General features: G+C 36.1%; 2 protein-coding genes across 3 annotated transcripts; both read left to right on the forward strand.

Annotated features, from left to right (window-relative positions):
• Positions 1–4,021: 4,021 nt before the first annotated feature.
• On the forward strand, positions 4,022–8,409 carry LOC110096606 (probable potassium transporter 17). 2 transcript variants are annotated; one of them, XM_028695627.1, is made up of 7 exons: positions 4,022–4,197; positions 4,303–4,525; positions 5,997–6,122; positions 6,202–6,252; positions 6,321–6,581; positions 6,671–6,723; positions 6,997–8,409. In XM_028695627.1, exons 1-7 carry the CDS (start codon positions 4,117–4,119, stop codon positions 8,209–8,211), a joined length of 2,010 nt encoding a protein of 669 aa, XP_028551460.1. In that variant the 5' UTR covers positions 4,022–4,116; the 3' UTR covers positions 8,212–8,409. The 2 variants fall into 2 exon arrangements, with proteins under 2 accessions (XP_028551460.1, XP_020678303.1); XM_020822644.2 differs by having other exon boundaries at positions 4,024–4,197; positions 5,877–6,122.
• A 3,323-nt stretch (positions 8,410–11,732) lies between these two features.
• On the forward strand, positions 11,733–12,744 carry LOC110096583 (protein XRI1). The gene is made up of 2 exons (XM_028695621.1): positions 11,733–11,894; positions 12,332–12,744. Exon 2 carries the CDS (start codon positions 12,361–12,363, stop codon positions 12,742–12,744), a length of 384 nt encoding a protein of 127 aa, XP_028551454.1. The 5' UTR covers positions 11,733–11,894; positions 12,332–12,360.
• Positions 12,745–15,662: the final 2,918 nt, after the last annotated feature.

Here is a 15,662-nt window from a genome sequence, read left to right on the forward strand (position 1 = left end):
TAATAATAATAATAATAATAATAATAAAGAATAAGAATAAGAATAAGAATAAGAATAAGAAGAAAGAAGGGAATAACGGAAATATAGCATCAGAATTTCACCTAGTTTAGGGAGGTGTTGGAGAGTCTTTTTTTGTGATTTTCGTCGGCCTTTCTTCTTAGGATTTATACTAAGTTTGTTGTTTGTCATCGCCACCAACATTGATAAAATGCTTGTTCTCGCCACTAAAATTAATGTTTGCCATCACAATTAATTATAATACTCACCATTAACACAAACGATGATACACATTACTACTACTAATAACAACACTCGATGTTATTGTTCCGGGCTAGAATATACACGGCGGTAGAGTTAGAATATTATGTCTTAGCGTTGTACGGATATACAGCTCACACATAGAGAACACAAGATTTTTTACATGGAAAATCCTGAAAAGGGAAAAACTCATGAGGCCTGGCACAGTTGAAAAAGATTTCACCAGACTTCGAGTAGATTACAGTGGGTTGACTCGCCCTCAAGGGCGATCAAATTACAAATATCAACTGTATGGTTGAAGTCGGTGGTAGATAAGAGTCAGAATGATGTCACTTGGTAGTCTGGCAGATCTTTGAGGTTACTTAGAAAATTGGGTGTCAGTTGGTAGTTCAACGGTGGTTTGGCAAAGCTTCGGCGTCGGGCGGTGGTCTGACAGAATTTTGACATCGGACAGTGGTCTGGCAGAACTTCTGCGTCGGCCGGTGGTCCGATAGAACTCCGGGTGTGACGTGGTGGTGAGGCGGAACTCCGAGCGTCAAGTAGCGGTCAAGCGGAACTCCGGGGCGATGGTCGAGGAGGCAAGAGTGATCTTCGGTCTCTCTCTTTTTTTCTCAGGCTTTAGGGTCCCTTTTCAAGAGGAAGGAATGCTCTAATTATAGATTTTCTAGATAGACATGACCCGTAAATAGGAGGAAGATAAAGGGTAAATGGAAAATGGTTTAGCTGGACGGCGGATGTTGAATCCTTTGATCGTGGACCATTTGCTAAACATTTGAAGCATGTCATGTTTGGAACTCTGTGATTTTTTCAAACATGTTGGATTTGTTTCATTGAGTCGCTCGATTCGGATATAAGCGTGTCATGTTTGGAAACTATTTGAATTGAGTCAAATTTGGTGTTGTTGGGTTCGTATTTTTGAGATGTTCAGTTCGAATATAAGTTAGTGGAAATCAGAGTTCGGATGGTCCCAATTTTAATTTCGAAAGTTTTCAACCTGATTTTGGCTCGAGATTCGTACTCGATCATGATAATTTTTTAATGATGTATCAGTTATCACCAGCACCTATGTCTAATGTTGTTAACAAGCACGACCACCCCCTTTAGCACTAACACTGAATCATGTCATTGCCAATAATATTGATACCTACTATTAGCAATTTGTGGATGATCGCCATTGCCATATAAATTGATTTCCACCCTTACTTCCAAAGCTAGTGCTCACCTTGTTCATCACCATTCTCCCTCTTATAAAAAGAATGAAAGAGCATATCATCAATTGTATATATCCATAGATTTTTCTCCTCTATTCCAACTCATCAAAAGAAGACAGCCGATTTTATTTTTAGAGAAAAAACGAAGATTTGTCATAACTATGGTGACCTCAGACATCTCCCATCTAATCCAATCCCTCCATTTTTTTTTTTTGGGACGGTTAGGAGATTAGAGCCCAGATGAGATAGGAGGAATTTCTTCCGTTTACCACTCGGCTGCAAACCCGATCTCAATCCCTCCACTTAGGACAATCATTTCTACTTTTAGATGAAGATTGGAATGTCACATTAGCAATCACAAACATCAAATGGTGCCCCCAATTATGCCTCATGCGCAATAAAATTTATACAATACAATAAAATTTGTTTATAAAGAGCTTTCTCTTGCATTAATAGCCCTAAGTTTGTACTAGAAGCTGCTTTAGAAAGTAGTAAGAAAGTTACCCCAAACAAAACCTAACATTAAATTCGCTTACTAAGACTATCTCCAATGGAACGACAAACCATTGTTTGCCGTTCTTCCGTCGCTCCAACCGAGCGGCAATTTTGTCGTCATTTCATCGCGGGTGAATCTTGCGACGCCAATATCAGCGTCGTACAGTTCACCCGCTAAATTTTTATGTGACAACGGGATTTGCCCGCGAAATGGAGAAAGGCGGTTACGAGACGACGAATCGCGCGAAATGGAGTTCGATTGGAGCAAAGCTACTGAATTTTGAAATTTTGCCACATTTTGCAGTGAAAAATGGGGTTTTCGGTTGGAGATCCCTAACACAAGTAGGTGCTATTAAATCCTCTTTAATGTCTCATCAGAATATTTATTATTCGAAGATAAAACGCATTACCAGTAATGCTCTACTGAGTAAACTTCCTCTTAGTGCAGGTCTTCATCAGAAGATACAATCTAAAATAACAAAGTAAGCTAATCAATTGCTAGTTGGCAAATAGAGCCATTTATTTCTTAATAATATTACTAAAATAAAAGTTTAAATAATAACAATCTTAATAATAGTATGAGTGGAAAATGATTGATGACAAAGGCTCCTATCATTTATGATTTTATTATGATCATATAAATTAATTTATGGAATATTTATATTTTTATAAAAGAATATGATAATTTAATTTAATATGATGTAATAAAAATGTTTTTAAATTATTTTTGAGAAGCACAAAGTTCAAATTTAATTTGGTCATAAATTTAATATTGCCGGCCCATAGTGTAAGGAAATGTGGTACATTTGTAAAGAATTGTGTTGGATTTTTTTGTTAATGCATTACAAATTTTATTAAAAAAAAAAAGAGGGTTATAATGCAGTGCTTTATGTAAAGTGCTATTCTGCCATGCAATGTATACTTATTTTGTGAATTTATGCTTTTTGCATTAAAGTTAAAGAATAATTTAGATAGTTTTGTTAAAAAATAATGAAAAAATAATAATTTTCTTTTACATAATGGACTATAAATAAAAATAAACACAATTTCACTTTCACTAACAAAGCAACTTTCTAGCAACAATAAAAAAATTGTGGTAAAAAATTGTCTCAAATGTAGGCTTTGTATATGGCAGTTTTTTTAATACTTTCTAAAACATGTTTTAGTACAAAAATTTTAAAATTAAAAAAATTTAAACTAGAAAGCTGCTCCAGAAAGAGGAAGAAACCCGTTCCAAAACGAAGCCTTAATTAGAAAATTTTGTGATGGAAATTATTTTTGCAATCAAATATACTATAATGTGCGCAAGTGGCGGAGCCCACAAGTCCTTATAGGGGAGGGGAACAAATAATTTTTATTGTTATAGCTATGTGCTCGGAGATCACAAAGAGATTCTTAATGCTGTAGGAAATGGCGTAGGTGGAGGGTTTAGGTCCATAGGTGAAGACGTATAGGACGAACAGGTAAATAGTGAGGACAGAGGTGAACGTGACGAGTTGGAGAGTAGATGAGCACATGGTGGCATGCCGGAATTGGGCGGTGCATTTACCATTCTTAAGGGAAATTGATCTCATCACTGGTGGCTTCAACATCGGTTACTGGAAGAGTATGGCCGGTCACCTATCGTCGCCCGCGATTGTTTACCATCAAATGGAAGAATGGAGGGGCACAGAGAGTTGCAAGCTTGTGACCGAAGAACTAAGCTTAGAGCATCCTAAATCTGCCACTGGTGAGAGCTATAAAGAAAATTATTGTTCAACTTTTAAAAAAGATTATATTTATAATAACTATAATAGGTTTAAAGAAACTCACTTTTTAAACAACAACTTCACAATTATTTTTTTTAAAAGCTAAGGTGATCACTAGTAAACACTTAGGCTTAGGCTTCGTTTGGGACGGCTTTTTTATTGCTTTCTAAAACGGAGTTTTAGTACAAATTGTTTTATTTTTGTACAAAAACTCTATTTTAGAAAGCAATAAAAAAGCCGTCCCAATTTGCGAAAACATATTTAGTGCTTAATTATATATATTATCCCAGGCCCAGCTGTCCCATTTCGCGCTGGAAGGCTTATAAATTATTCCACTCCCTTATCATTGGAAGTCGAATCTTACTTATCTCGCTCGTGCTTCTTCGTCTTCCTCCTCCCTCTTCATGGACGTGGAGGTAGGCGGCGACGGCGAAAGTCCGGCGACCGGGAAATGTTTTGCTCGGTGTCTTCCCCGGGAGACCAGCGTGTGTTGTTGAAGCTTTTTCAATCAATTAAAATACAGGCCTTCCTTTCTGTTTTATTGTTTTTTTTTTCCAAGTTTGTCTATCTATTTTTCTTTCGTTGATCAGAATTCCAGTTTCCGCAGAGATTTTATTCTGGCTTATAAGACACTGGGAGTTGTGTTTGGTGGCCTCGTCACATCTCCTCTCTATGTTTATCCCTCCATGAACTTAGAATCCCCTACAGAAGAAGATTATTTGGGAATTTACAGTATCATGTTCTGGACACTGACTTTAATTGGGGTGGTGAAGTACATTTGTATTGCTCTGAATGCTGACGATAATGGTGAAGGTAATAAATTATTACAGTTCTGTTTGGGAATTTATAACAAATTAAAGAAACTCTTTTTTGGTTGCTTGCTTTATGATGTTCTTTCTATGGGCTTCTGATCGATTTACTATCCTTTCTGCAGAGATCTCTAAATGCTAAGTAAACTTGCAGATATATCTTATGATTTGGATTCTTTGCTTTTGTTACTCTTTCTGTAGAGTTTTAATAATTCGCTGCACTTTCTTCTGATATCTTATGGATGCATCCTTCATGTTTGTATTTATGTATGAAGGTATTCTTATGATGATTCTTGCATATGCATACATGTAGGTACATACTCATGACATACTAATATATGTGCACATGCATGATTTTATGTACATGTTTATTGATGTATATATGTTAGTAGTTAGTACATAGCATATGCATGTATGTATATATACTGCCATGCAAGTATTTATGTGTGCAAATCAAGTGTGTGGATTGTAAGATTAAAAGTTGTTCTCGAACTCTAGCTTGCAAAAACTCTCAACATGCATAAAATAAATTCTCTAACTAATTCTTACAAGATGTCGCAACATAACTTATGAGTTCTCTAACTCTTATAAGAACTCGCATTATAAATTATGTAAAAGAAATTCAAACAAAAATATAAATTTACATAATTAAATCTTAAATCCACATTAAACAAGATGATTTTTTTAAAGATTTTAATCAGAAGAAAACATACTTTGATTCATGTTTGTTGAATTCGTTGACTTCTGAACTACGGTTTCTTTCCCTTTTCCATTTCACTTTAATTTTTCCTTCATGAGTTAATTCTCTATAGAACAAATTAACTCCTATAATGAGAGAGAGAGGACCAGTAATTATTTCCTATGGATTAGTTATAATAACCGTTCATAAAAGTTAATTTGATCAAACGGTTCATAAACGATTGATCAAATTATTTCTTCTTGACCAATAGGATTTCATATAAATAATTAAATTTCAATAATCCAAATATATGGGTCACTTAATTGCTTATATAATTAAATATATATACTTAAAATAACTATTGCGATGTCTCGCATAATTATTATATTTAATTATTCTAACATGGATTTATTATATGAGATACGAATGTATTGAATATACATTAAGAAAAGCTTTTTCTTCATATCTTGCTAAGACTTCTAGTAATTATAGGCTTTTTAGTTCTCTAAGATGTAGAAATCAATGAAATAAGCCACTTATGTTCAATTTCAGCTTGAATATTATGATAGACGTTTAAAGAACAAATAGAATTTGAATTTATACAGTTTGATAGTTTATGAAAAACTTACTTCTGATGGATTTTGATGAGTTTGCTTATGGATTATAAATTTGTTAGGTGGCACTTTTGCTCTCTATTCCCTACTTTGTAAGCACATTAACATTGGCAGCTCTCTTCAATCAAAGAGTGTCAATTCAAGGACAATATTTTCTTATTCTGATGGAGCTATGGTAACAGAAACAAGAAATAAACTCGGAAAGTTTTTAGAGAAAAATATAATAGCACAAAGGATTGTGCTGTTCATAGCAATGTCAGGAGTCTGCATGCTTATTGGTGATGGCATACTTACACCAGCTATTTCAGGTACTTGTTACCATCTCTCTTTGCATTAAGGGATAACCTTTTGTATCCCTACTGACAGTTTTAACCATCTTTTGTTCAGTTCTATCAGCAATTGAGGGACTTCGAGGTCCTTTCCCTTCAGTAAGCAAAGGTAAAGTTTTCAGATAGAATATTAATATAAATAATAGCCTCCACTAACTTTAGATATAAATATTGTAGTCGTTGTGGAGGGTCTTTCTGTTGCTGTGTTGCTTGCTCTTTTCCTCTTGCAAAAGCATGGCACTTCCCGAGTGAGTTTTCTATTTTCTCCAATCATGGGTGCCTGGACCTTTACTACTCCCATAATAGGCCTATATAGCCTATTAAAGTACTATCCAAGCATATTCAAAGCCTTATCACCTCATTACATTGTACATTTCTTTCTGAGAAATAAAAGCAAAGGTTGGCAATTACTTGGGGGTACCATCTTGTGTATTACAGGTATATTGTTTTGAAACTTTATTATCTTATATGTATTCAAATACATATTGATTGAGTAGTTCTATTCTTTCCTTCTTTTTTTCATCTAGGTGCTGAAGCAATGTTTGCTGATCTAGGCCATTTCAATAAAAGGTCAATTCAGGTATGTGAACCTAGAGAAATTATTCTGTGCGGAGGCCGGATGCAGCTCTATGTCCAGAGACCAATCTAAATGAGAAACAACAACGGTACCAAGTAGTACTGAGTGAAGGGGTGACATGACGCATTCTGGTTGATCTTCCGAGAGTCCGCACAGAATAATTAATCGTGAACCTAATGTTTGATCTTGCATGAGAAAGTGAATTCCTAATTAATAGCTTGGTTATAGAAATTACCATGAAACTTAAATAAATAGTTGATCAATTCCTACATGCAGATGGCCTTTCTCTTGACAATATATCCTTCATTGATCCTCACATATGCCGGCCAAACTGCATATCTCATCCGACATCTAAATGATCACAGTGATGGATTCTATAAATTTGTTCCACACGTTGTGTACTGGCCCATGTTTATCATTGCAACACTTGCAGCAATTGTTGCAAGCCAATCCTTAATATCTGCCTCCTTCTCTGTCATCAAGCAGTCACTGCAACTGGATTACTTTCCTCGTGTAAGGATAATCCATACATCCCAAAACAAAGAAGGCGAGGTCTATTCTCCTGAAACTAACTACATCCTCATGGTTCTATGTGTACTGATCATTCTTTATTTTGGAGATGGAAAAGATATAGGGAATGCCTTCGGTGTTGTGGTTATACTTGTCATGCTCATCACAACAATATTGTTAACAATAGTGATGATCATAATCTGGAGAACTCCAATCATTATTGCCATGTTGTATTTTGTTCCATTTTTCATCATGGAAGGAGTTTATACAAGCGCTGTATTCACAAAGATCCCACAAGGTGGATGGATTCCTTTTGTCATTTCCATCATTCTTGCATCTGTAATGTTTTCATGGCACTATGGAAGGCAGAGAAAGTTAGAATATGAGATGAAAAACAAAATCCCTATAGATTGCCTTAATGAGCTCTTATCAAGACCAGAAATCCAAAGAGTTGCAGGCATTTGCTTCTTCTATAACAAGATAGAAGATGGGATTACACCGTTATTTGGGCATTATTTGAAGACCATGAGATCCTTGCATAAGGTGACGATCTTTATCACTCTTAGATATATGTTAGTTGCTAAAGTGGATTCTAACGAAAGAATTATCATAAGAAAGCTTGGGATTGATGGAGTATATGAGTGTGTAATTCATTGTGGGTTTGCTGATTCTATTTCTTTGGAAAGAGATCATTTTTTCACTGAAATTAGAGATAGTTTGGAACAACATATCAAGATGAACAGTGGTGAGTTTTCTCGTCATATCGAAGAGGAAAATTCTGAGTTGGAAAACGCAAAGAAAGATGGAGTTGTTCATGTTAGGGGAAAGGCTAATTTTCATATAAGTAAAAGCACCAGCTTATTTGATAAGATTTTACTTGGATTCTATCAGTTCTTACATGGCAATTGTAGATCTGCATTGCCAAATATGGGCATTCCCCTTCATCAGAGAGTGGAATTTGGTATGTTGTATGAGACATGAATGGCATTTTAGAGGCTAATGCAAGCACTAGTAATTCTCATCCAGCTTCATTCATATTGGAGTGTTTCTATTGTAAGCAAGAACGACTTGTACTTTCTTGGCCATGTGGCTTCCACCTTGTCACATTTTTGTAATTAGCCTCTTGTATCAAATCCTATATATAGTGGCTGATATAATGAGATTGAAGCTTTTCCTGAATTTTGTTTGTCTCTTTCCTCTACCCGGTTATTGCATCTGGAGGCTAACATGGTATCAGAGCAGTGATATATTCGTCTCCTCCTTTTACGAAAAAATTCTTTTGGATATTTCTCATGAATCAATCTACGGCGATGTCTTCTTCAAATCAATCGGATACGGTTGCTCTAGCTCCGTCCATCACACCTCCACTAATTCCTTCGTTGCTCAAGTTCTTGATGAGTAGCTCAAGAATGTCATTACGCAAACTGATTGATGCACCTTCATCATCAGTTTGCAGGGGGTTGCAAGCAAGAACGACTTGTACTTTCTTGGCCGCGTATCTTCCACCTTGCCACATCTTTGTAACTAACCTCTTGTATCAAATCCTGTATATAGTGGCTGATATAATGAGATTGAAGCTTTTCCTGAATTGTCTCTTTCCTCTACCTAGTTAGTGCATATGGACGCTAACATCTATGTTGATTTATAAGTTATTTTAAATTTGATGTATTTCAATTGAAAATTTTAGTATTATCAGCCACAGGAAAATCTCCCTTATGTACTCCTTTGTTGAAGTGTATGTTCCATCTTTTTCTTTGTATGAATCAGTATTGTTTCTTAATATGAGCATTCAATATTGCAATTTTCATGTAAGTGAAAGAACAGAACCAAATGGAACATTTACTTCCCATTCTCTGTCATTGACTTCAGTGCTTCAAAGTTCTAAATTCTAACAATCAAAGAGACCAAATTTTCAAAAAGCCTCCCCTATTTAAGCTGACTTGTTGACAAAGAACCAACAAAAATAATTTCTACGGAGAGAAAGATGAAATAAAAGAGAGAGAGAAATAATTCATAATATTCTAATCTAAATTTAGGCTTCGTTTGGGAAAACTTTTATATTGCTTTTTAAAACGACTTTCTAATACAAAAAATTCAAATTCAAAAATTTTTGCACGAAAAAGCTATTTTATAAAGTAAGAAAAAAGCCGTCCCAAACGAACCCTTAGTCAAATAAACTAATCAAGGTGGCTTTTCGAGTGATCAATACAAGTTTATTCGTCGGAAACACAAAAGCTTTACTTATAAAAATTATAATGTTGGGCCTTGGACCGAGTACAAACACTTTACTCGATTTGAACTGGGTGGTATGTGTTGATTCTCATAATGATATGCGTGTAAAAGAGTCGAGCTGGCTTGAGTCACCATTGGTTTGAGCTTGATTTATTAATTGAGTTTAAGCTTGAGCACAAGCTTTATTCTACAAATTTGATCAGCTGGTGCATGAGCCGGCTCATTTATTATGAAAGAAATAAAATGATTATGATTCAAATAAATTTTTTTAATAAATGGTAAAAAATGAAAATTTAAAAGAAAAATAATAAAGAATCACTTGATATAAGAAAGTAAGATATAATTTTTAAATATTTTTAACATCCTTGTACTTTAAATTCTGAAAGATAATAATATTTTAAGTGTATTTTATATTAATATTATTTTAAACTAGCTGGTTCGCGAGGTAATTAGCCAGTCAAGTTAGGATTAGCTCAAGCTTGTTTTATTAGCTTATTGAGCTCTGCTTATGAACCCTTCATCGAGTTGGGTCCGGGCTAGCTAGCTCACAAGGCGGTTTGACTTAATTTCACCCCTACATGCCGAGTTAAACAAGTTGATCTTTCTAACTTCCATGACTATCCTTGAACCCAATACAAAAGAGGGAGAATGAGACGATGATGGCCTTAGGGCCTTAGAGGTCTATTTCCTTAGCGTTTGGAGCTGAAGATCTACATGAGCCGTTTTCTCTTGGTACATATTTTATTCTCCTCTTCTCCTCCTCCTGACTCTCTCTTTCTCTCTCTTACAATTCTACCTTTATTTCATCAATTAAATTGGTTATAAGCTTTGCTTATGATTAAGCTATGCAATCTCTCATGTCTTCGGAGGCTTACTTAGAAGATGATGCAGTAGACGACTGGACGGAGAGATGCAAGCGGCGGCGAACGGCGGTGGCGGTTTCGCCGGCGGCGGCGGTTGCGGAAGACTTTCAACAATTAGTTCTCCAAGTCTGCAGGATTATATTCCTATGGCATTACAATTATAAAGAATTAATGCATAAATCATACTTTTTTACAAAATGCTCCATACTTTTACTAATTGTGAACAGCAATTGAATAAAATTTATTGCAGGAATTTTTGTGCTCAAATTCTCTTGGGGATTCCTTTGATGACTTGGACTTCGTCTCAGGTTTTCCTCTCAGTTTTCTTTTTCTAAGTCATTTATGGCATAATAAATATGCCGAAAATATGTATATAATTCAATAAAATTACTCTTAAAATGAGATTAATTACATCATTTTGAATAGTTCAAACGAAAAAAATTAAAATTAAAATTTTTTGTATTTTTTAAATATAGAACAATTTATAATACCTTTTTGATTTGAAACTTAGCATAGAAATTAAGAGAATGTGCCTCAAAATGCTGATGGAAATTTTTCTGCGAGCTAATTAACCAATCAAGTTAGGTTTAGCTCAAGCTTCTTTCATTAGCTTATTGAGCTCTGCTTATGAGCCATTCATCGAGTTGGGTCGGGCTAGCTAGCTCACGAGGTGGTTTGACTTAATTTCACCCCTACATGCCGAGTTAAACAAGTTGATCTTTCTAACTTCCATGACTATCCTTGAACCCAATACAAAAGGGCAAATTATTGCATCCGGTCACCGGACGCGGATATAGGTCCGGATATTAATAAAATATTATTTTAAATTAATTAAGCGCATCAAAAGCGCAGGTAAAGCACAGATAAAACGTAGGTAAAACACAAGTCAAAGCGTAGGTAAAACACAGTCAAAGCGCAACTAAAGCGCAAGTCAAAAGCGCAAGTGACATGGCAAATTTTTATTGGATATCCGAACCTATTTTCCACGTCCGGGGGCCGGATGCAATAATTTGCCATACAAAAGAGGCAGAATGAGACCATGATGGCCTTAGAGCCTTAGAGGTCTATTTCCTTAGCGTTTGGAGCTGAAGATCTACATGAGCCATTTTCTCTTGGTACATATTTTATTCTCCTCTTCTCCTTCTCTGACTCTCTCTTTCTCGTTCTTGCAATTCTACCTTTATTTCATGAATTAAATTGGTTATAAGTCTTGCTAAATTACATGTTTTGCTTATGATTAAGCTATACAATCTCTCATGTCTTCGGAGGCTTACTTAGAAGATGATGCAGTAGACGACTGGTTGGAGAGATGCAAGCGGCGGCGAACGGCGGTGGCGGTTTCGCCGGCGGCGGCGGTTGCGGAAGACTTTCAACAATTAGTTCTCGAGGTTGCAGGATTATATTCCCATGGCATTATAATTATAAAGAATTAATGCATAAAGCATACTTTTTTACAAAATGCTCCATACTTTTACTAATTGTGAACAGCAATTGAATAAAATTTATTGCAGGAGTTTTTGTGCTCAAATTCTCTTGGGAATTCCTTTGAGGACTTGGACTTCGTCTCAGGTTTTCCTCTCAGTTTTCTTTTTCTAAGTCATTTATGGCATAATAAATATGCCGAAAATATGTATATAATTCAATAAAATTACCCTTAAAATGAGATTAATTACATAATTTTGAATAGTTCAAACGAAAAAAAATAATTTTTTTTTGTATTTTTTAAACATAGAACAATTTATAATACCTTTTTGATTTGAAACTTAGCATAGAAATTAAGAGAATGTGCCTCAAAATGCTGATGGAAATTTTTCTTTTCTGCACAGAAATCAATTTTTAGCTGTTTGATTTGAAATAAAATTTGTAAAATAAAATAAATGTATTTTATATTATAATTCATGTTTTTCACAGATCTGAAGTAATGATATCAAATTCATCATATTTATTTTACAATTACATCATTTCTGATAAATCAAACAAAAAATAGCTTAATTTTCCTTCCTCAGGCCCGAAAACCTTCGACTTCTCCAATCCCATGAAACAATTCAGCTCAGAGGAGAAAGAAACAGAACAAAAAGCTGCAATAAAAGCCCAAAAAGTTGAGGAAGAAGAAGAAGAGATTGAAGAGAAAAGTACAAGAAAGAAGAAGAAGAAGAAGGAGAAGGAGAAGGTGGCTTATCCTTTTGCTGTGCTAAAGCCAACGGAGCTTGAAGGAGATTTAACTCTTGCCGATATCAATAAGCGCATTCTCAGGCGGCCGATGAGGCCGGTGAAGCATCCGGTGGGGGAGTTCGCATGTTTGCCGTGGGTGCCGGACGGTGGCGGCGGGGTGGGGCTTTCCGGCAAAGTGGTGGTGGGGCTTACAAGAATACAGACAAAGGGTAGGGGTAGTATTACTGTCATAAGGACACGAGGGTGATTTAATTAGCTTTAAATTATTTTCTTTTGATGTTAATTACTCTCTTTTTTTTTTGCATTGAGACCTTAGGCTTTCTTTGGAGACAATTTTTTTATTCTATTTCAAAGCAATTTTTTAGTTAATTTTTTTTAAAACATTAAAATTTGTATTTGAAATTGCTTTAGAAATCAATAGGAAAGCTACATCATACGAAGCCTTAGTTTAGTTGTAAAATTTATATATGTTGAGGCTTTCGTCAATTTTCCGTGTGATTTTATATGAGATATAATTGTTACGAAAGTATACGTACGCCCCCATAAATTTTTTTATTTTAGAGAGATATTTCATTAGTTTATTATTATTTTTTAAATGTACACGAAAGTTTATTAATTTCCCTCTATTTTGATATTCAATGCCTATTTAAGTCAGTCGCAAGTAAATTATAAATATGATTTGAAGTGGCTCGAATTCAAATCTTAAATTGAACCTTAATTTGAACCTAGTATGAATAGGTTTGAATCAAATTCGAAACTAGATCTACGAAGCTAATTGTAGCATGAATTGTGGCCACGACATAAGATTTGGTGATAGGATTCATTGGGGCTCATGAACAAGAACGAGTAGAGTTGGTGAATCTAGGGTTCACTCATTGGAGATGTGAAGCCATATGTTTACATAGGCTCCATGTTCAATATTCCTATGAACACATGTCTGACCATATCCTAGAGCTCTAATTTCAAAGAAACATGAGTGATCGGGCATAAGAATTTCAATATTGAAAAACTTCATCATGGATTCATCTCATGAAACAAAGACAACTTTTGATGACCATTAGACAAATTTGCGACCGCTGAAGTTGATAAGATTTTTGTCACCGATGATGATGAGAAAACCACAATGCATGTCGAGAACTAGGGTGTTGCGATGCAGGATTTCTTCATGAGAACTCGCTAGTAAAGACAATGAAAAGACCAATGATGTGGACGTGATTATTGTGGATGGCATCACAAGAGGACATGTGACAAGGAAGTTTAGCTAGGCTCGATTGAACATTGTTCGAATCATGTTTAGCCTAAACCCTAAACAATATTCAATGGTTTGATCAAACCTAAATTGAACACTCTTTGAATATTATTCGAGCTTTATTCAAATCTTATTTAAACAAATTTTAATTGGAATCAATTCAAACCAAATTCGCTCGCGACGACTTCATTAAGCACTTTGTATATATAAATGACATTCAGTTTGAGTCGCAATGCGTGAAAGCGCGGTGTTGATAGTGGTTTAGTGAGTATATCAACCAATTGATCATTGGTGCTAATGGGGAGGATCTGAATGGTCCATTGCTGAACGTGATCACGAACAAACCGATGATCAATCTTGATGTGCTTCGTTCGGGCGTGGAAGACTGGATTATTGGCTAATGTGATCGCCGACGTATTGTCATAGTAAATGTCGGTTGGGTGAATTTGATCAATGCCAAAGTCAGCTAAAACTCGTCGAATCCAGATGACATCAGCGGCGAGGGCAGCAAGTGATCGGTATTCGGACTCAGTTGAGGAGCGAGCCACCATTGTCTGCTTCTTGACTGTCCAAGATATCAAGGTTTGGCTAAGATACGAGCAGTATCCAGATGTTGATTTGCGAGAGACAGGATCACCAGCCCAATCTGCATCAGAATAAGCCGAAAGCCGCAAATTAGTTTTAAGAATAGGAATACCAAAGTTAATCGTAAGCAGTCGTTTGAGAAGATAAGAGTGCTGAGGTTGAGGAGAATGCATATGCTGAGATAAAAGGTTTACACTAAAGGATATGTCAGGTCTTTTTAGTGTCAAATATTGAAGGGATCCTGTAATACGACGGTACATGGCCGGATCATCGAGAATGGGATCAGCCTGAAAAGTTTGCGGAAGTTTGGTGCACGTAGGATTGGAGAGAGGATTGCAATTAGTGAGATGAGCAATTTGAAGAATTGATCTTGCATAAGCTGTCTGAGAAAGAAAGTAGTGATCAGATTGGCGAGAGATCTGGATGCCAAGGAAAGAATTCACCTTGCCAAGGATTTTCATGTTGAACTTTTGCTGCAGTTGAAAAATGATCTTGCCGATAGCAGAGGCGTCATTCCCTGTTAGCAAAAGATCATCGACGTAGATAATCAGGAACAGTTTAATATTGCATTTGTGAAAAATAAGGAGAGAAGGATCAGATTTACTGTGATGAAAACCGAGCTCAACAAGAGAAGAAGTTAGCGTGTTATACCATTGCCTGGGCGCTTGTTTAAGACCATAAATAGCTTTTCGAAGTAGACAAACGTGATTAGGATGTGTGGCATCCACGAAACCTTGTGGTTGACGCATGTACACAGTTTCCTCAAGCGAGCCGTGAAGAAAAGCGTTGGTGACATCTAGTTGATGGACAGGCCAGTCATTGTGTAATGCCACTGTAAGAAGTATATGAATTGTTGGAAGCTTCGCCACGGGACTGAATGTTTCAGTGTAGTCTAAATCATATTCCTGGTGATTTCCTTGGGCCACCAGTCTTGCTTTGTGTTTGGTTATTGATCCGTCAGAGTGATGTTTAAGCCGGTAGGTCCAGCGGCAGCCTAGAACAGAGGTATTCGGAGGCAAAGGAACTAAGCTCCATGTTCCTTGAGTTTGTAAGGCGAAGAATTCGTCAGCCATAGCACGACGCCATTCAGAGGACTTGCTAGCTTCGGTGTAAGAGGATGGAGCTGGCTGATTGTCTGCAGCTGGAATAGAGTGAAGAAGATTTAGAAGATTTATAGGCTTCAAGTGACCCGATTTACCTCGTGTTACCATAGGATGTTTTGGCAGAAGAGCAGGCGGAGATGTTGGACGTGATGGAGGACTTGTGAATGCTGGATGTCGAGAGGTAACATTAGTGACCGTTGGCTATGTTGAGGAGGGAGGTGGTAATGT

Source organism: Dendrobium catenatum, unplaced genomic scaffold (assembly GCF_001605985.2).
Source record: "Dendrobium catenatum unplaced genomic scaffold, ASM160598v2 fragScaff_scaffold_664, whole genome shotgun sequence".
NCBI lineage: Eukaryota > Viridiplantae > Streptophyta > Magnoliopsida > Asparagales > Orchidaceae > Dendrobium > Dendrobium catenatum.